Source organism: Pongo pygmaeus, chromosome 11 (assembly GCF_028885625.2).
Source record: "Pongo pygmaeus isolate AG05252 chromosome 11, NHGRI_mPonPyg2-v2.0_pri, whole genome shotgun sequence".
NCBI classification, from domain to species: domain Eukaryota; kingdom Metazoa; phylum Chordata; class Mammalia; order Primates; family Hominidae; genus Pongo; species Pongo pygmaeus.
The window spans coordinates 59352651-59374996 of record NC_072384.2 but is presented as its reverse complement, the minus strand read 5'-3'; the positions used below and the strand labels follow the sequence as shown (position 1 = coordinate 59374996).

Below are 22346 nucleotides of genomic sequence, written 5' to 3'. Positions count from 1 at the left end.
AATTTTCTCAAGCAGTATTACAACTTCTTGGTTAGAAATGGTAGCTGAGACTTAAATAATTCAGACTTATAAAATAGAGGAAACTACTAGCTTCTGTTCATTTAAGTTAGAACAAGCCAGAAGGCAGTGAGTCATAGCATACTGGCCTTCTTACAGAAGCAGAAATTTGAAAATTTCTATAAATATTTGTAGAATTACTATCCTCAAGGCTGATGTGTTTACTTCCCCCATTAATATTATCAATATTCAAAAATAATTCATCCAGTGAATATTATACTCTTATGATGAGCCAGCCACCAAGGATAAAGAGAATTAACCCATACCTTTTGTCTGACACAGGCCCACAGTCTTGTGGAGGTTATCTGTGAAATTGCATCCCACCCTCATCACATGTATGAATTCAATAGCCATGTCCTCAATTTCCACAAGTTCTAAGATGTTATCAATGTAGCAGAAACATGCTTGCCAGACGGGACACCATCAAGTCTGGAAAACAGTTTGACAATATTTTTCCTCTGATTTAGGGCTGGAAGAGACGTGGAGAAACCTGTTACAAGATTTACAAGGATGAGGTCCCTTTTGGAACAAACTGCAATCTGACTATCACTAGCAGGTGTGATCATCAGTAAACTTGTACTCATAAACTTTCAACTCTGAGTTCTTTTGCTAAACAGTCTTCCTAAGTAAAAGGTGCATCTTCAAATAGAGTCAATCATTGTGAAACACTTGCCAATTTGATTCTCCTTTTGTAGATTTGAGCAAGAATACCTAAATGATTTGATGAAAAAATATGATAAATCTCTAAGAAAATACTTCTGGACTGGCCTGAGAGATGTAGATTCTCGTGGAGAGTATAATTGGGCAACTGTTGGTGGAAGAAGGCGGGCTGTAACCTTTTCCAACTGGAATTTTCTTGAGCCAGGTGAGTGTCTTAATCTTTAAAGTAGTAGTATACTGTGACTAGTGAAAGGCAGCACTCCTCCCAAAGATGTTCCTCACTTACTTTTGAAATGTGAGGGACATGATGATCTTCAGGATTGGAGTCTATCTGTGGAACTATAAATAGAAGCAGTGGCTATGTCTTCCCTATTATGTCCTTGGGAATAATCCAATGAAAGAAGTTCAAAAACTTAGTTTTCCCAAACCACCATATAATGGCTCAGAGCTAGAAGCACCAGTGTGTTTTTAAAATCTTTTCTATGTAAATCTCAAATAGAATCTAGAAGCTCCCATGTGAGGCTCTTTACATTTTCATCTCTCTGCTTCTTAACCTTTTTTCAAAACTGAATGTGTTTTCTTCCATTATTCTCAATGGGTAAGAATTATGGAGGCTATCTTGTATTATTTATTTTGTTTTTGTTTTGTTTTGAGATGGAGTCTCGCTCTGTTGCCCAGGCTGGAGTGCAGTGGTGTGATCTCAGCTCACTGCAACCTTTCCCTCCCAGGTTCAAGTGATTCTTCTGCCTCAGCCTCCCAAGTAGCTGGAATTATGGGTGTATGCCAACATGCCCAGCTAATTTTTGTATTTCTGTAGAGATGGGGTTTTAACATTTTGGCCAGGCTGGTCTCGATCTCCTGACCCCAAGTAATTCACCCGCCTCAGCCTCCTAAAGTGCTGGGATTACAGGTGTGAGCCACTGTGCCTGGCCTCTTATTTATTTTGAAAGTTAGTTCCTCTTTCTCCAACCAGCCTAAAGCATTGACCATAATTTGCCATAGAATCAGAACACTTAAGCCGGAAAGGACCTCAGAAATACTTTTAGAGTTAAGAAAACAGAGACTTTAAGAGATGATTTACTTGACAAAGATCATCTGGTTATTGAATTAATAAAATCCAGAGTTTCTGATTTTTAAGCCAGTGGCTTTGAATAAGACAGCAGTATAAAGCATTCCACTTTTCACCCTGTGAATTATTTATATTTTATTGTGTTGGTCTAATGTGATCATGAAGACTATTTTTTATAACACAGAGATTGGAAAATATGAGCTTACAATAGAACATGATATTTGAAATAGAAAATGCCCACAAAAGTTAGGACACATGGTCATCACCATCAACATGAGTGATGTTGCTAGTAACAAAGTCATCCTTTTATGTCTGAAGAAGATAGAGTATACAGATGTTGATCCTGGTTAAATCTCAGATTAGGAACACTCTGATGGATAAAGCACATAGATTTCTTTTTTTTTTTTTTCTTTTTTCTTTTTTTTTTTGAGATGGAGTTTCGCTCTTCTTGCCCAGGCTGGAGTGCAATGGCGCGATCTCGGCTCACTGTAACCTCCGCCTCCCGTGTACAAACAATTCTCCTGCCTCAGCCTGCTGAGTAGCTGGGATTACAGGCACCTGCCACCACACCCAGCTAATTTTTTTTGTATTTTTGGTAGAGACGGAGTTTCACCATGTTGGCCAGGCTGGTCTTGAACTCCTGACCTCAGGTGATCTACCCACCTCAGCCTCCCAAAGTGCTGGAATTACAGGCGTGAGTCACCGTGCCTGGCCAGATTTGTTTTATAGACACTCAGACATCTTAGAGTAAAGGTGACGTTCTTGATAACTAAGTCTTGGTGGTTGGAGAGGTGCTTGGGAAGTAGCTACCACAACTGCTTCCTCCATTCTATGGCCAGAAAGGCTATGTGAAGCTCTCTTTACCATTATTGCTCCCATCCTCAGCCACCTTGGTCTATCATGGGCACACCATGGATAGGAGGACAGAACAGGGAAAAATAGCACACCCATTCAGGGTAGCAAGGCAATTGTTTTTCCCAGTTTCTTGTTCCTCTTGCTGTTTGTGTATATGAGACTATGTGGCTTCACTGTTTGGTGGGATAGAAGTTGTCCTATTACTTTTCAATATATGTAACTCTTGTCTTCTACCTGCTTCAGGCAGTGTGGTATAATGGAAAATGGAACATGACCTTTTGTCAGACAAATCTGATTTCAACCCCAACTCTACCATTCACTAACTCTGACTGTGGGCAAGTTACTTAGTCTTCATTTACAAAATGGAACTGATAATTCAAACTACCTTTTAATACTGTTATGAATACATAAAATTATGACTGTCATAAAATAAACAGTAAACAAATGTATGTTACCACATACCTCCTTCTACCTTTATTGTACCAGCTTTTCCTTTGGATCAGAATCTGGGAGAGTTGTGTTTTGAGGTTAACTAAGTTGCTTAAAAACTGCTCAAAGTTTTTAAGGTAATTTGAACCACCATCCTAAGCAGCAATAGTATTTAGGGTACAGCTCTAGAAACAGACCACCTGGGCACAAATCCTGGGGCAACCACTTACTAGTTCTATGACCTTGAACAAGTCACTTCATTCTCACTGTACCTCAAATTATGACAATAGAATCCCCCCTATAGGTTTGTTGTGAGGATTAATCTTTTTCAAAAAGTACTTTACAAATAATAAACACTTATCATTATTATTCTGAACAACATATTTCTTTCCTCTCTTTGTTCCATTTTTTTTTAAATTCTCTCTCCCCAACTTGGCTGAAGTAAAGAGTAGAAACACTAGAAAATGTTTGAACTTTAACATTTTAATTTTTAATTGAGCTTTCCACTTCAACTCAGCTTCCCCGGGCGGCTGCGTGGCTATGTCTACTGGAAAGTCTATTGGAAAGTGGGAGGTGAAGGACTGCAGAAACTTCAAAGCACTTTCAATTTGCAAGAAAATAAGTGGACCCCTTGAGCCTGAAGAAGCAGCCCCTAAGCCTGATGACCCCTGTCCTGAAGGCTGGCAGAGTTTCCCTGCAAGTCTTTCTTGTTATAAGGTAAAGTGACATTCTCATTCTATCCTTCAATGAAGTTGTTTTTCCACTATCCTAGTTCATGTCCTTGTACAAATTATGCTCTTCTCCATAGTCCTATGTAACCTAACAAAAGTGCTCTGGAGCACAGAGTCCTTGGCAGGGCATTGCTGAACCTCAGGCATGAGGTGCCTCAGCCCCACACCCTGCATGTGTCCTACCCGAAAGGGCAGGCCCAAAGCCAGAACTGGCTCCTTCCCAAGGTCTTTTTTTCCCAGTAAGTTGGTGTACGATATGCCATACTGCCACTATGCCTATGATCCTCATATTCCTCTAATTCTTGTTGTCAAATTAACAGCTCCAGCACTTCTTATAATGTAAAAAAAAGTATATATATATATTTACACTTTTACAAATATAGATATATTTGTGTATATATACATATAAATATATATATACATATAAATATAAATATATATATATATATATATATATATATATAGTATATATGGGTCTGCATCAGTCAGCTAGTTCCATAAACAAACCACTAGATGCTACCCCAAAATTCGGTGGCTATGACAACAAACATTTAGCCTCACATTCTCACAGATCTCCAGGCCAGCTAGAGTTTGACTGATCTAGATTGGGCTTGAATGGTGACCTCTGCTCCCAACTTCAGGTCAGCTGTGCTGGGCTCCAGCCCTTCCTTTTAGGGCTCAGGCTGAACGGGCAACAGCTCACAAGGGTTTGTTGTTCTCATGGTATATCACTGGAGCCCAAGAAGGCAAGCCAACCATATAAGCACATTTCAGGCCTCTGCTCACTTTACCTCTACTAATATCCCATCAACACAGTAAGTCATATGGCCAAGCCCCATGCCAAGGTACAAAGAAGTATACTCCACCCACCAGGGGGCTGTGGCAAGTCCATCTAATTATATTACAAGGAACTGAAGAATTGGGACAAATATAATTTGTCCTGTCATTGTGTCATCATCTCTTCTTTCTCCTCTTCCTCCTCCTCCTCTTCTTCTTCTTTCTTCTTTCTTCTTCTTTCTTTTTCTCCTTTCTTCTTCTTTTGAAACAGCCCAAGTTCCAGGTTTACTTTTGCCACTTTCTGTCAATATTCACACACCAGTGCAGACTGCTCTTTGGTTGTTCCTCGTCAGAAAATAGTGCTATTTTTGTGTGGGTCACAGTGTCTTATATTCAAAATTTCTATTGTTAGCACATTTCTTTGCCAAAGGCTACTCCCAGAGCATTTATATGTATCCTTTACAGCCTTGCCTGCTGGTTCATTTTATCTTTCAAGGTCCTAGAAATACAGGAGAACATGGATCTTGTTGGAATAGTTCCCCAGCCTGGCTGAGGAAGGCCATCCATCTGACCACAAGGACTGGCATCTGTGCTGGCCTTTAGTTGAATTGACACTTTCAGCAGGACCTCTCTGTGTCTCAGTATATGTGCATTTACCTATGCCTTCACTACACCTTTAAGAATTCATTTCAGGGGCCCACACATGTGACAGTGATTGACTTTAGCACTATGAAATACTTTATGATAATACCAGAAAATAAATTAATATATTTTGCTAAGGTATTCCACGCAGAAAGAATTGTAAGAAAGAGGAACTGGGAAGAAGCTGAACGATTCTGCCAAGCCCTTGGAGCACACCTTTCTAGCTTCAGCCATGTGGATGAAATAAAGGAATTTCTTCACTTTTTGATGGACCAGTTCAGGTAATACTTTTAGAATGAGAATTTCTATGCTGAATTTGATGTCCTCTAGATATTCAAAATTGACATGTTCTTACCCTGTCTCCCTGTTGGAAAAAAAAATGGACATGTTTTATTATCTAAAAGGTCATTTGGTGCTTAGCAGTCATGCAACATCAAGCACTCTTAATGTGCAGACACTATGAGGAATCTAAAGATGAATGAGATGTATTCCCTACCCTTTTTAAAATAAAGTCCAACAGCAATGTATGGCAGAAAATCTAGAACATAGGCAAGGAAGGGCCTTGGGAATTCAGAGGAGGGAGGGAGTGTTTCTGGGAGTATAATCAGGAAAAATGTCATAAAGAAGGCTGATTCTTGGAAGGTAGGTATTATTTCAAAAGGCCAGATAGGAGAAGGAGCCAGAAAAAAAAACAGAACATAAGCAAAGGAACTGAGACCAGAATATACAGATATGGTCAAGGAGAAATGAGTCATACAAATTAGCTAGAAAATGGGATTTGGATATGAAATTGGAATGTCCTTGTTTGCCAGGGAAGGAGTTTGATCTTAAGTAATTAAGCACAACCAAACAAAAAACAAAAACAAGGTGCTTTTGTGTGTATTTATATCTATAGACACTCACATATACATGCATATATACATATATACACAGAGAGGAAGGGGTTTCACCATGTTGGCCAGGCTGCTCTTGAACTTCTGACCTTAGGTGATCTGCCCACCTCAGCCTCCCAAAGTACTGGGATTACAGGCATTAGCCACCACACCCAGCCCATTATCAGTTTTGATCAAGTGCAAGTCTGCAAATTTGTTCAATAATAATAAAGTCCAATTCTGCACTTTTGAAAGAGACTTAAAACAAAGCTTGCCAATTAGTACTTATCCAGCTCTAAGACTATAATGTTCTTTTCCTGGGAGGAAGGGGCCACAAAATACTACAAAATTGTGAAATTCTAATAAAAATCCTTTAAAATTTAAAAAATTTTAAAAATTTTTTAATTTTAAAAATTAAAGCAACTAGCAACATTTTCATTGTGCAGCAAATAAGTTAGTGCTGAGTAGCTGGTGGCCTCCTGAAATGGGGCCTGACTCTCCAATTTGCCAGGTCTCTAATTTATTGCTTCTTGACCCCACTTCACTTGCTTATGTTATGTGCTTGTCTTATATTTACTCAAATAGCAATTGAGTTAATAATCACAAGTCATGTGATCATCTTAATAGGTACTGAAAATGCATTGGGTAAAATCCACTATTCATTCCTGGTTTAATACACAAATATACACTTATATTTAGTAAATATAACTAATATGTAAATTCTTATTAGAATAGAAGAATAGCTCAAATTAATAGCCATATCACACTTAGTGATGAAGCATTGTTAAGTGCATTTCCCTGAAAGTCAGAAAAAGGTAAGGATCCCTATATCATCACTATTGTTAATCTTGGTTTGAAATTCATCTCCTGCACATTAAGATAAAAACAATACTATAATGTGTAAATGTTTATATATATTAAGCAGAGGAAAAGATAAATTATCAAAGAGTAAAAAATATACTATTTACATTTAAAACTAGACTGCAAAAATACATCAAAAAGGGTAATGGCTATTATATCTCTAGGAAGTAAGATTTTGAGTGATTTTTAAAGTCTTTTCTATGGTCTGGGTGTGGTGGCTTATGCCTGTAATCCCAGCACTTTGGGGGCCTGAGGTGAGAGAATTGCTTGAAACCAGGAGTTCGAGACCAGCCTGGGCAGCATAGGGAGACCCTGTCTCTATTAAAAAAAAAAAAAAAAAAAAAAAAAAAAGATTAGCTGGGCATGGTGGCACACACCTGTAGTCCTGGTTACTCAGGAGGATGAGTCAGGAGGATCACTTGAGCCCAGGAGTTCAAGGATACAGTGAGACAAGATAGTGCCACTGCACTCCAGCTTGGGCAACAGAGTGAGATGCTGTCTCTAAAAAATAAATGAATAAAATGTTTTCTTTGAAAATTTCCATATTTTCTAGATTTGCTTTTTGTTTTGTTTTGTTTTTTGAGACAGGGTCTTGTTTTGTCAGTCAAGCTGAGGTACAGTGGCGTGATTACAGCTCACTGCAGCCTCAACCTCCCAAACTCAGGTAATCCCCCCACTTCAGCCTCCCAAGTAGCTGGGACTACAATCACATGCCACCACACCCAGCTAATGTTTGTATTTTTTTGTAGAAACGGGTTTTTCCATGTTGCCCAGGCTAATCTCAGATTCCTGGGCTCAAGCGATTCACCTTCCTTGGCCTCCCAAGGTGCTGGGATCACAGATGTGAGCCACAGTGCCTGGCCCAGATTTGCTCTAATATAGCTTCTGCTGTGTTTTTCTCATTAGAGAATGTAGTTTCACTACAGTGTACTGGGAATCTAATGTAAAATACGATACCTGTGTTCCATAAATATTTATTTATTAAGCATCTATCGTAGAATCTCAGGTACTCTAGACATCATTGTCCAGTGTTAGAAATTAATATACAAAATTTCACTGCAGACTGACCCAAGGCAATTTGTATATACTAAATACTAACTCTTGGGTTCTTTGTGAGGTGAGTGTTAGCTATTCCCTCAACCTTGAGAATAGATTATAACAAATACAAAATTCAGACCAAAATTTTCCACACATACAGACATTTGCTATGCAAACATTCATTGAAGCAGACACAAAACATTTTATACAACCTGTTTTGTAAGCTTGACAACATTCCAGCAATCTGTCCTTTTTGGTGTTTTAACTATCACCTTGCACAGGTTTACTTGAAGCAGATGTGGCAGCGTTCTGTGGCAGCGTTCTGTTCCCATTGTAGTGAGTATCAGGCCATCACAATCACCTGACCCAATGACTGGATGTGGGGTTGTTTAGAATCAAGCCCTACTAAGACACAGGCTGTGGTCTCGCACGATTCTAATACACTCTTGAGAAGTGTGAGAGTTTCTCTAAATATTTTAGCTAATCCCTGCATCTCAAATAACTTATGTTTCACCAGTGAGAGCCCAATCCGACCATCATGCTGATGAACAAGCTTCCGATTTCACTGACATTAACCCAGTTCTCACATTCATTCTGCTCATGACCAAAGCCTCCAGTGTGACTTTGGTGATCATGGAAGTCCTCATGGTGGCCACGTCTGGAGCATGGCCTTTCTTTTTCTTTTTTTTTTATTATTATACTTTAAATTCTAGGGTACATGTGCACAACATGCAGGTTTGTTACATATGTATACATGTGCCATGTTGGTTTGCTGCACCCATTAGCTCGTCATTTACATTAGGTATTTCTCCTAATGCTATCCCTCCCCCATCACTCTGCCCCACAACAGGTCCTGGTGTGTGATGTTCCCCGCCCTGTGTCCAAGTGTTCTCATTGTTCAATTCCCACCTGTGAGTGAGAACACGCAGTGTTTGGTTTTCTGTCCTTGCGATAGTTTGCTCAGAATGGTTTCCAGTTTCATCCATGTCCCTACGAAGGACATGAACTCATCATTTTTTATGGCTGCATAGTATTCCATGGTGTATATGTGTGGGGCATGGACTTTCAAATACACCACCAATACTTCCTGACATGTAAGTTTCAAGCAGGGCAACTTAATGGCCCTTAGATTTCAAGCTTGACACACACAATATGATACTATCCAGATAAAGTATTTTTAAGTAAAATGCTGACATAAGCACTAGATTCCAAGCAAGCAGTTAGTAATTCTAACTGGAACTAGGAGCCTTGGATAAGTACTAATCAATGAGGTTGTAGATATTTGTGAGAAACAATAAGTAGAAAACATTGGAATATCATATGTGATAGAAATGACCATTAAGAGCATCCATATACAGAACGAATTACACTAGGAAACAAAACATGAAAGGAAATTTTTATGATTTGTTTCTTTGTTTTGAATTACACTTGTTGAGCACTCCCTTCTTTAAAAAACTGATACAAGTTCATTATATAAAATTTGGAAAATATAAAAACAGGTAATGAAGCAAACAATCACCTCAAATCCTAGCTCCTGATTATAAACATAGTAAACCCTTAGTGTAAACCCTTTCTGTTTACTTACATCTCTACACATATAGCTTTTACAAAACCTATTTTCCATAGAAGGTACTATGTTTAATTTTTTTCTAATCGTAAAAGTAATGCACATTGAATTTAGAAAACAGAACAGCACAGAGAAAAAACAAATCTCCTTAATCCCTTCACTTATAGGAACTGTAGTTTATTTGTACTCTGATCCTAGCAGCTAACACAATGCCATGGTAAGCAGACTGCTTTGTTTGCTTAATAACTTCTCCATAATAAAGAAATTGTTTGCCTGTGCTGTGCTTAGAGAATATACTCTAAAACCAAAATTGTAACCATGGCTTAAAGGAAAGAAGGAAGCAAACCCATTTATATTAGAAAATGATTCTAAAGCATACTCCTTGAATGCCTTGGCTTTTTATTGCAGGAATTGACCTTTCTCAGCAAGATATCCATTGCCCAAATTGTGTATTACATGCCAAGGAGTTAAGTCAGATTACTGCTGTACCTCTCACAATCTAAGTTCCACATCTCTATTTGTATTTCAGTGAAAAGGATTCATGGTGCACCAAATCATTAAGGCTCTAAGATCTTTGCAACTCTTAATGGCAGCCCAACAGGGAAAGCCATTGTAGGGCAAAAATAGCCATAGGATTAGAGAAGAAAGCCTTGTTTGCAATGCCATTGCTGCTGTGTACATAGCCCCCTGTGATGTGGCATGAATGGATTTAGACGTAAATCTAAGGCTTTGTAGAATAAGCACCCTCATCAAATAGTATTTATTGGGGCTTATGGCTAACATACTGTTTTCCTTAGCAACCAAATGCAGCAGGAAATTTGATTGAGAATAGGAATTTTAACACAATTACATATATTAACCTTTTATGCAATCTCTTCTTAACCCAATAGTTTTAAAACCATATACTTAGTGCTTGGAGTACCAGGAACTTATTAAGAGAGAGAGGGAACCTCAGTTTGACTTGATTCCCCAGTTATGATCAGGTGCAATTTTTTCCTTCACATTTTCTAAAATCAACATTGGAGATGTGCAGTGATTAATGTGATATCCAATTTCTTCTTCCCTTTATCTGCCTACAGCTAAACTAGGCCAAACCAGGAATGAGTTACAATTGAGGAAATATTTTCCACTTCTGATCCCGCACAAAAAAAATACATACATGTCGCTATTATTTTCTGTATTTATGACATGCTAGTGAGTTCTTTAAAATGAAGCTGAAATCTGTAAATTTCTGTGTTCAAATGAAACTTTTTTCAATCTGTAAATTTCTGTGTTCAAATGAAACTTATTTCTGAAATACAGTTTCAGAAAGTAGTGGAGATTAGAAATTTTGGACAATCGACTAAACTCTTTTCTCTAGGAAACTGTCCTCTGAGGTGCAGCAAAGGAGCCAGAAATGGGCTTGAAAGCAGAGATGTTTCTAAGTGGAAGGAAGGGGAGCTATTAGCTGAGAGAAGACTGGGTAAGGGCTTGAGGAGCCTAGAAAGTTGAGGATAAACCTCTAAAAAGGCTGCCAGTGGGAGCCTCTGCAATGCTGGTGACAAATGATCTTTGATCGTCTTCCTGGTTGTATTGTGGATTGTGTAAAGAAGATAAAATAGCTAATGCTTACTTTAGGGAAACACAAAATTCTACACGAATTCCCCAGGCCCAAATATATAATGTGCAAAGATTTGGGAGAAATGCAGTTGTTTCCCCAAGTAAATATGAGGAAGAAAACTTAACTGCCTCTCTATTTTAGCCATCTGGCTTTAATTGTGCTGTATATGCCAATTGTCTAGACCCTGTGGTTTAGAAATCCAGCACTCGGGCAGTATGATACACTCGGAAGCCTGTAAGAGAGCTCCGATGAGCTAAAGGCATAAACTGCAAATTCCTCTTGTAGCTACTAAATTTAAACTGGATTTAATTTTCTCCACTGGATATATCTTAGGTCCACAAATTGGTGGATCTTTCTCTATGAAAGAAAACAATATAACAATAAAAACCAAAACAGGACAGTCCTCATTCATATTCCATTGCATTAAGTCCAAAAGCCTTGAGGTTGAAAAGATGAAAAAGTGCTTATTGTTAAAATATGAGGGAATGTTGAACAAAGGTAAGAAATAAAGAAAAGCAATTATTTATTAAAAAATAAGAAATTAGTTTAAAATTATTTGTTTCAGCCTTTGATTCACTAGTACATTTTATTAAAATGCACTTATATTTCTCTGTAGACTTGTAGCTATATGTTCCATATATTCCATATGTCCTGCTGAACTTGAGAGTATGCATTGTTTTTAGATTTGGAATCTACCCCTTCTCTAAAATGTATCTGTATTACACTTACAGGCATATTACATTTATATATATGTATACACACATATGTACTGATCATACATACCATGTACCAACAAAAGGTTAAATTATATGCAATATTATTGGTCGCCTAAAAGTGTAATAAATTTTAGAAAATGTTTTCAAATGGAGTTAGAGGCAGAGAAAATTTTCTGTGCTTATATTACATCTACTTATGCTGGATATTTATCCCTGGCCAGAGCATAAATGTATTTGAGGGGAAAGGATTACTTAGACATATGTTCCTGCCTCCATATTGCTTGTGTAGATAGTCTTCCTTGGAAGGCCTACCCTTCTTCCTCTTGGCCATTCTGAATACTGGCATTCAGATTATGACTAGAAAGAAATGTTAGCCATCCCTTGAAGAATATCTTTTGTTCTACCAACCTCACAAAGTCTTTCTTCATTTTCTGCAGTCCACAGTGACCTTTCCTTTCTCTGAACTTTTGTGTCACCTAAAATGTATATAACTCATTTGATAGCTTTCATAAATGGTCTTTACTTTTTTGTTCATATATATCTTATCTCTCTATTTCATATTACATTTGAGGGTAGATGTAGGTCTTATACTTCTCTGTGTCATCATTGCACCTAGCTCAATGCCTTTTACATAAAAGTATAATACTTATAGGTGATAAGTATAATCACTTAAATTATTGCTTAATATATTTTTCTGGTATATTTCTTTGGCACATAGGCAATACTCAAATGCTTGTTTAAACTTAGTGGATAGTAGGAACTCAACTATGTTTCAAATATTGTTTAACAAGAATTTAGTCAAATAGTTCTGCATTTTAAAGAAGAATATTTGATAGTGTTATAGACAAAACACTTTAAAGAAATGCCATTGTTGCCTTTGGCTGTATCTGAAAATATTGTTTAATATTCAAGCACTACAGTAAAAGTCTTGGAATAATTTCCATTTTTTTCCTCTTAAAATTCAAAGTAGAATGGTTTTTGCCTTTCATATGAAGAAAACAGCTTAAAATGTAGTTTGAAAAGTATGGTACTTTTTCTGTAGCTACCCCACATTAAGGGCTTAGTTTCATTTCAAAAGACTTCTTTATGTTGCTTGAAACTGTGCTTTTCAATTAGTGACGCACTTTAGACATGTGAGTGCTATTGTCCTGTATTTTTAACACTTGCTTTTTACATAGTGGCCAGCGTTGGCTGTGGATTGGTTTGAATAAAAGGAGCCCAGATTTACAAGGATCCTGGCAATGGAGTGATCGTACACCAGTAAGTTAAAACGTTATTGTTTTAGGTAGTATGGAAACACTGTTTGTTTCAATAACAAGTTGATTGTTAAATAATACATCGACACCTAAAATTTATATGGAACCACAAAAGACCTGAATAGCCAAAGAAATCTTGATCAAAAAGAATAAAGCTGGAGGCTATCATGCTACCTGAGCTCGAAAATACACCTCAAAGCTATAGTAACCAAAACAGCATGGTACTGGCATAAAAACAGACACATAGACCAACGGAACAGAATAGAGAGGCCAAAAATACATCCATATATTTATAGCCAACTGGTTTTCAACAAAGATACCAAGAGCACACAATGAGAAAAGGACAGTCTCTTCTATAAATGATAGTGGGAAAACTGGATTTCCACATGCATAAAAATGAGATTAAACCCTTATCTCATACCATATAGAAAAATCAACTCCAAATGAATTAAAGCCCTAAATGGTAGGCCCCAAACTATGAAACTACTAGGAGAAAACACAGGGGGAAAGCTCCATGACATTGGTCTGGACAATGATTTTTTTGGATACGAACTCAAAAACACAGACAACAAAAACCAAAATAGACAAATGGGATTACATCAGACTAAAAAGCTTCTGCACAATAAAGGAAACAATCAACAGAGTGAAGAGACAACCTACAGAATAAGAGAAAATATTTGCAAATTATACATCTGATAAAAGGTTGATATCCAAAATACAGTCATACATCACTTAACAATGGGATACATTCTGAGAAATGCATTGTTAGGCAGTGTTTTTGTGCATACATCATAGAACATACTTAAACAAACCTAGATGGTACAGCCTACTTCACACATAGGCTACACATCTAGGCTTTATATTGCTCCTAGGCTACAAACCTGTAGAACATGTTACTGTACTGAATACTGTATGGATTTGTAACACAATGATAACATAGAAAAGGTACAGGAAAGATATAATCTTGTGGGAACACATCTTCAAGGGATGGCTAACATTTCTTTCTAGCCATGATCTGAATGCCAGTATTCATACTGGCCAAGAGGAGGAAGGATAGGCCTTCCAAGGAAGACTATCTACACAAGCATATGGAGGCAGGAACATACATGTAGGCCATCTGTGGTTGACTGAAAGGCCATTATGCAATGCATGACTGTAGATAAGGAACTCAAACAACTCAATAGCAAGAAAACAACCTGATTTTAAAATGGCCAAATGACTGAATAGACATTTCTCAAAAGAAGACATACAGATGGCCAACAGTCATAGGAAAAAATGCTCAACCTCACTAATCATCAGGGAAATGCAAATTAAAACCATAGTAAGTTATCACCTCTCACCTGTCAGAATGATTATTATAAAAAAGACAAAAGATACATGTTGGTGAGGATGTGGAGAAGAGGGAACTTTTGCACACTGTTGGTGGGAATGTAAATTAGTACAACCATTATTGAAAACAGTATGAAGGTCCCTCAAAAAATTAAAAATAGAACTAACCACATGAACAGCAATCCCACTACTGGGCATATATTCAGAGGAAGTGAAATGAGAATGTTTAAGAGACTCAGAGGGTGACTGTACTACTATTCACAGTAGCCAAGATAGGAAATCAACCTAAGTGTCCAACAACAGATGAATGGATGAAGCAAGTGTGGTACATGTACACAATGGAGTACTACTCAGCTATAAAAGGGAAGGAAATCCTGTCATTTGTGACAACATGGGTGACCCTGGAGGACATTATGTTAAGTGAAAGAAGCCAGGCACAGAAAGACAAATGTCACGTGATATCACTGAGATGTGGAATTAAAAAAAAAAAAAAGGATCTCATAGAACTAAAGGGTAGAATGGTGGTTTCCAAGAGCTGGGGCAGATGAGGTGGGGGACTGGGGAGATGTTGGTCAAAGGATACAAAATTTCATTTAGATAGGAAGAATAAGTTCAAGAGATCTATTGTACAACAAGTTGGTTATAGTTAATAATATTTTATATTCTTGAAAAATGCTAAAAGTAGATGTTAAGTGTTCTCACCACAGAAATGATAACTGTGTGAGATAATGCATTTGTTAATTAGCTAAATTTAGTCAGTCCACAATGTATATATACTTCAAAACATCATGTTGTATATGATAAATGCATATACTTTTATCTGCCAATTTAAAAAATAAAATAAATACATTCACATATCATACAACCATTAAAATTATGTGTCTTTATTGAAATGAAAATAGAGTCTCATATAGGCAGTAAGGAAAAGACAAGTTACAAGTCTTCTTTTTATTTTTAAAAACCCATATGTATAGTCTCTCTATATATAGTCAAAAAATAGTAAAGCTATAAATATATTAGTCATCTTTGGGTAGTATGAGTGATTTTTTTTCTTTTTGAAATGGGGTCTCACTCTGCCACCCAGGGTGAAGTGCAGTGCTGTGATTTCAACTCACTACAACCTTCACCTCCCAGGCTCAAGCGATCTTCCCACCTAGCCTCCCCAGCAGCTGAGACCACAGGTGCATGCCATCATGCCCGGCTAATTTTTTTTTTTTTTTTGAGACGGAGTCTCATTCTGTCGCCCAGGCTAGAGTGCAGTCATGCAATCTCTGCTCACTGCAAGCTCCGCCTCCTGGGTTCACACCATTCTCCTGCCTCAGCCTCCTGAGTGGCTGGGACTACAGGCATATGCCACCACGCCCAGCTAATTTTTTAGTAGAGATGAGGTTTCACCATATTGGCCAGGCTGATCTCTAACTCCTGACCCTGTGATCCACCCGCCTCAGCCTCCCAAAGTGCTGGGATTACAGGTGTGAGCTACCGTGCCCGGCCACGCCCAGCTAATTCTTATTTTTTTTGTAGAGACGGGGTTTCACCATGTTGCCCAGGCTGGTCTCAAACTCCTGAGCTCAGGCAGTCTACCCATCTTAGCCTCCCAAAGTGCTGGAATTACAGGTGTGAACCACCACATCTGGCCACAAGTGATTGTTTTCAAAGCTTTCTCTTTATACTGTTTATTTTCATTTTTATAGTGAGAAGCTTTTCTTTTTATTATCTAAATATGGAAGAGTTATACAAAAAATAAAATAGCTTTTTCTGGGGGGACTAGGTGGGGATGACAGAGTCTCACTGTGTCACCCAGGCTAGAATGCAGTGGTGCCATTATGACTCACTGCAGCCTCAACCTCCTGGGTTCAATTGATCCTCATGTCTCAGCCTCTCAAGTAGCTGGGACCACAGGCACATGCCACCACATCCAGCTAATTTTTGTATTTTTTGTAGAGATGGGGTTTCACCATGTTGCCCAGGCTGGTCTCGAACTCCTGGGCTCAAGCCATCTGCCAACCTTGGCCTCCCAAAGTGCTGGGATTGCTGGCATGAGTCACTGTGCCTGGCCAAAAGTATCCTTATTGGAGGAAATTATTTGTTTAAAGAAACCTCTAAAAAATCCTTGCTATTATTCCACATGTTTATATTATAAGGATATATTAATGTAATAGTTATAGGAGCAAAATTATTCTCAGATATTCAATATTTACTCCAATTTTTGTCACCAAAAATTGGTGACTCCAATGTCACCTCCTTTTTTATTCTTTCTAAATGTAAAAGTCCTTGAGTTTATTTTCAAATTGGAGCATATCTGAGATTAGTTAATCAAATAATGAGCATTTCAACACATGCAAAAAAAGAAAAAAGTATTTTGCAAGCTTGATTCTCTATGACTCCAGCGGCGAACTTAATACACCATTAACCTCCACTTCTGAAACTGTGGCTTCCTTTGTTTGGAAACTTATGAAATTATGACATTTGCTAAGTCCTCTCATGATTTAGCATCATGATATAAAAAACAGATGAAAAAGTTTTCTTTCTGTGGCATATGAACACACTTGAGTGATTAAGGCTGCCTAAATTTCATCTAAATTGCAAATATTTATACATCAGTCTTAAATTCTCAAGACTCTCTTGTCTTTTCAGGTGTCTACTATTATCATGCCAAACGAGTTTCAGCAGGATTATGACATCAGAGACTGTGCTGCTGTCAAGGTCAGTACAATGCTGGAAAAGCTGCATATTTAAAACATAAATCCATCATCATATGCAGTCAAGTAACAGATCCATGGAGTGTCTTTGTATGTGAAGCATGATGTTAGATGTGGTGAGAGATAAGCACACCCATGGCCTGGCCCTCAGCAGCCTAACTTACACTTCATTTGAGAGGATGAAATTCATATTCAAGAAAACCTCTCCCATTACCATGCAGTAATAAGCTCCAAATGAGGGGGCTGAAGAAGGCTAATGAAATTCAGAGGAGAAAGTGAGTCCCATGGCCATTTCCCAGGAAGAGGTGGGACTTGAACTGGGACTTTAAGGATGGATAGAGTTTCTACAGATGGGATAGGGTAAGGCTTTCTCATGAGGGGATGGTATGAGAAAGTGGCATAAAATAAGGTGGAAGTGGAAGAGGGCAGTAAGGAGAACAGAATACAGATCAAGAAGTTTTCATTGGTGCTGTCCTTGATAACAGTATTAGGAAATCAGATTGATGCCACATTAAGGAATTTCTACACTTCTTGATAGGCAACAGGGCATTTTTTAAAGTTTCTGAGTAGGGAGAGTCACATGAACTAAGGAGGGTGTGAGGAAGATTCATCTTGAGACAGATGTCAAAATGCAACAGGTAAGATTGGAAGGCATAGAAGACCAGTTAGGAATCTTCCTTTGCAGAATGCATTCATGTATCCATTTCATAAACAGTCCAAGGAGTCAGTGAGGCACTGGGGGATAGAACAATGACAAGGTACAAAGCATAGCCATTGTCTTCACAAAACTAAAGTCTAGTAGGAAATAAAGACAAGTAAACAAGCAATTACGACACCACTAAGGACTATGACATGCGAAATACAAGTTTTATGCAAGAACAAGTATATTATGAAAGAATAATAATGATGGTGATGGTGATGATCCATGGTGGTGGTGATGATGATGGAGCAGCTAACACTGATTAACTCCTTTATGAGCCAGCCACTGTACTAGGCATGTCACATAGCACATAAGCAATCTTGTGAGGTAGGCACTGTTACTGTATTCATCTCACATGGAAATTTGAGCTGTGAGTTTTACCCCAGCTTACATGGAGTAAATTTAAACTGAAAGAACTGAAATTTACACCCATGTGTGTCTGGGTCTGGTACTCTTAACCACTATGCTATGTGACTAGGCATTTATAGAAATAGAAAGGGTACTGATTTATGAGAAAATTGTATGTTTTCGTTTAGATATTTTGAATCCAAGCTAGCTGTAAGATGTATGCTATGGTAAGTTGAGATCAAGAGTCTTGAGTTGAAAGGAAAATGTACATTTTAAAAAAAGGGCCAAGAAGTGGATTTGGAGGAACTGCCAATATATAGAGTGAAAAAAGATGACGATGGAGGAGACATCAGGTAATATCTCTGATTTGTAGTCCAAGAAAGAGATTCAACAAGGTGGCTGACCAGAAATGTTACAGGAAGGCTGAGGCAAATAAGAACTGACAAAACCACAGGAAAGCACTGTTTTCACAGTAACTCTTCTCATAATAAACTGTGTAGTACATGTCATTTTTATAGAATTCCCAATTTAACACAAGAAAAGGTAAAAACTTCAGAGAAGCTTATGGAATTTTTAGTAGTGTTGAGAACACTGGTACAATAAACTGTGTTCTAGGGAAATAGAGTTGCCAAGTATGGAGAGATTTGAAAATCTACCAAATAAATAAAGAGATACTAATGCAACCTGCATCAGGAACAAGCCCAGCCAGGGCAGTGTTCTGTAAGGAAAATCTTACCTCACCTGCCACAGAACCCCCAGAAACTTGGTCTTAAGAGAAAATAGTCTAAGAAGTGGTGAATGTCTCTCCAAGTAATGCCTTCCCCTATCCTTTTTATCCTACTTGCTGACTGGAATTTGTAATGAGCCATCCTGGACCATGTGGAGAAGGGCAAAATCCTAGAAATGGCGTGGTAACACCAGAGAAGGAGCCTGAGCCGCTGAGGCTGGACTTTTATGTCACTTTCTGATGTAATTTGATTGCAGCTTGGTGCTTGGATACCTCTGAAATAAATATTCTAACAAAAATTGTCAGGCGTGGGGGAGAAAATTTGCATTTTGGACATAAACATGACCTTACAACATATTTCCTTTGTTAGCCCCTTTGAAGGCTCTTGCTCAGGGTATTACTGTTTAAATATTCCATTAATTGATGTGTTCATTTATCAAACAAATATCTTAGGTGCTAGAGCTAAAATAGAGATCAAAGTCATAGGGCTTACGTAGTTTAGTGTTCCATAAGGGATGTATCAATTTCAAAATATTCTGCAATACTTTTCCTCTTTTAGGTATTTCATAGGCCATGGCGAAGAGGCTGGCTTTTCTATGATGACAGAGAATTTATTTATTTGAGGCCTTTTGCTTGTGATACAAAACTTGAATGGGTGTGCCAAATTCCAAAAGGTAAGTGGTAGTTATTCCTTTTCACAACCTTCTCATGTTAACATTGTGAATACTCAGCTCAAAGTACCTAGGGGAGCATTTTGATCTATAATTCTAATGTCTAAAAGCCTGTGATGATGCAATTATTATGTGGAGCACCCCCTGCCTGACTCTGGCTTCTAATAGAAGGCTAACTTATTGAAATTTGGTGATATCTTACTCTTTGATCATGGAAGAATTTGCATAGAAGATAAAATGTAAGGCTCATTTGGGGAGATTAGATTTTGGATGAAATATTATTTTAAGCAAAAGGAGAAATGTAGAATCATTTTAGTTTTTATTTTGATGCAAAATGAAAAAATAAAGATAATCTTGGGAAGAATAAGGCAGAAGTCAAGAAATAAAAATTTGGCAGGTCCCTGTAAAATTTAGAAGCAATTTTCAATGAACTATAAAACTGCTAATACTTTATATAAATTCAAAGTTGAGAAGCCAGTTAGATTGATAGTACAGCCTTTGATAACAGAAAGGAGAGTGGGGAGAAATGTAGATACCATTTTACTTTACTTTTTCCGGGAAAACATGAAATATTAAGAAAAATGTTAAGAAGATTTTAATTCTCAAATTATTATTATTATTTTTAAGATAGTCTTTCTTGGTCTCCCTGGCTGGAGTGCAGTGGCACAATCTTGGCTCACTGCAGCCTCTGCCTCCCAGGTTCAAGTGATTCTCCTGCCTCAGCCTCTGGCATAGCTGGGACTACAGGCACCCACTACCACACCTAGCCAATTTTTGTATTTTTAGTAGAGTCAGGGTTTCACCATGTTGGCCAGGCTGGTCTTGAACTCCTGACCTCAGGTGATTGGCCCGCCTCAGCCTCCCAAAGTGCTAGAATTACAGGCATGAGCCACCGCACCCAGCCTCAAATTATTTTTAAGCAGAGATTGGCTGTATTAAATTAATTAGCAGAAAACCCATAGAAGGTTTTTAAATAAATCTCTGAACTGAAGGTAAACAGATCATTGAAACTAAAGGTATATCCTCCTACAAGTTCTCAAAGAACCCAAAGTTCACATCATGGAACTGCCTATTAGAAGATTGTTTTTCCTAAAATAGTTAAAAGAGCTTCAGATGTGACATCAGGTAGTAGCGAATCTCTTTCACAAAGGCAAACTGTCAAACCAGTTGTGAGGGAGAGACAGTTGTGTTGATGGGTTTTTCTAAAGGATAAATTATGCCTGAGTTATTCTTTTTTTTTTTATTATTATTATTATACTTTAGGCTCTATGGTACGTATGTTTATTGCGGCATTATTCACAATAGCAAAGACTTGGAACCAACCCAAATGTCCAACAATGATAGACTGGATTAAGAAAATGTGGCCTGAGTTATTCTTGATTATTTTATTAAACCCAAAAAAGGGACAAAGGAAAACCAGTTTGGATATCCTTTAAACAAGTGGAAAAGTAACTTGTACATAATTAATTTGGACAATGTCTCTGTTTTGAAGCGTTAATGTGAGCGTCCCATTACTCTCTGGCATTTGTTAGCATTCCACAGACAGTGTCATTGTTCCAACCAAGGTGCCCTCGATGGGAGCTGCTGCCCCCACCTCATGTTTGAGCAGCGGAGCAGACCCCAGAGTTTAAACAAGGGCAACCTTAGAAATGGCAAATTAGTCACCACAGGAAATAGTATGAAGGGCATGTGGAGGTGTATATATATTTTTCTTTAATATATATTTTTAACAAGAGAGAAAGGAATTAACCCACTTAAACATATAAATCAATTAATCGAACAAATCTAAATAATTCCACCTCCATTATCCCCATGCATAAAGAAAATAAAAAACTAAACTCCTTTTCTCAGCCTGTCCCAATCACTTGAAGCAATCAATGATTGCTTGCTCCAGGGTTTAAATGTTATGTTCACCCTTTTTTGACTGTACTGTACCTAACTTTCTAAGTTGTGATGTGATGCATTCAGCTGGTTGGATATTTTCTTGGTTATTAGAACGGCCTAAGTTTACTCAACTTGTATTCATCTGTATTTTCTGGCTTTCTTAAAGAAGTTTTCCTCTTATGTATCCTAAATCACAATGCCTCTTCTCTGGCTCTTGCCTTTTTATTACTTGGTTCTAATTAATCCTCTCTTCCCTAGAAGAGATATTTTGGCAACCTGTAATTTAAAGTTACCTCAACCACAGTGGATATTTGTACTTTTTAAATATTCTTTTTTTAATTGAGAAAACTGTGTCAAAAATAAGGCTCATAAAAGTGTTTTTAGGAAAATTACCTATGATGCCATTACCCAGAGATAGCAATTTTTATTGTATTTCTTGATACCTTGTACACACATACATGTTTGCAATCTTGTATAAAAAACACCTTGCATCCTACTTTTCTCACTAATTTAAAGATATTTAAAGGTTAGCCATAGCTTTCCCTCCCCCATACACAAATAATCAGAAGTCTTTGACAAGATTACAGACAAGAAACTATGTACACTTTGAACTGACTTGCAACATTATTGTTGGAAATTATCCAATACGAATAGAATTGGCTCAGAGAGAGACTAAAGATGCTGGCTATTCAGGCAGTCCTCTGAGTCAGGTCTTCCGATGCCTGCCTGAGGCTCACTTGCCACACCAAAATTAAGACCAGCTATTTTACTCTGTAATTTCTAAGATTAAGCAAATGATGTCTTTGACTTGAAGCCAGTGTGATCTGTGGCCAGAATGAAAAGGGGGAGGAACGC

At 37.7% G+C, this 22346-nt stretch overlaps 1 protein-coding gene across 3 annotated transcripts in view; it reads left to right on the top strand.

Annotated features, from left to right (window-relative positions):
• The window catches only part of LY75 (lymphocyte antigen 75), a 105721-nt gene that overhangs the window by 31010 nt on the left and 52365 nt on the right, over positions 1–22346 (top strand). For all 3 annotated transcript variants that reach the window (XM_054477945.2, XM_054477944.2, XM_054477943.2), the window contains exons 10-16: positions 525–613; positions 753–922; positions 3588–3787; positions 5359–5501; positions 13053–13134; positions 17097–17165; positions 19496–19610. In XM_054477945.2, the coding sequence (XP_054333920.1) occupies positions 525–613; positions 753–922; positions 3588–3787; positions 5359–5501; positions 13053–13134; positions 17097–17165; positions 19496–19610 (868 nt within the window). The remainder of the gene's footprint in view (positions 1–524; positions 614–752; positions 923–3587; positions 3788–5358; positions 5502–13052; positions 13135–17096; positions 17166–19495; positions 19611–22346) is intronic.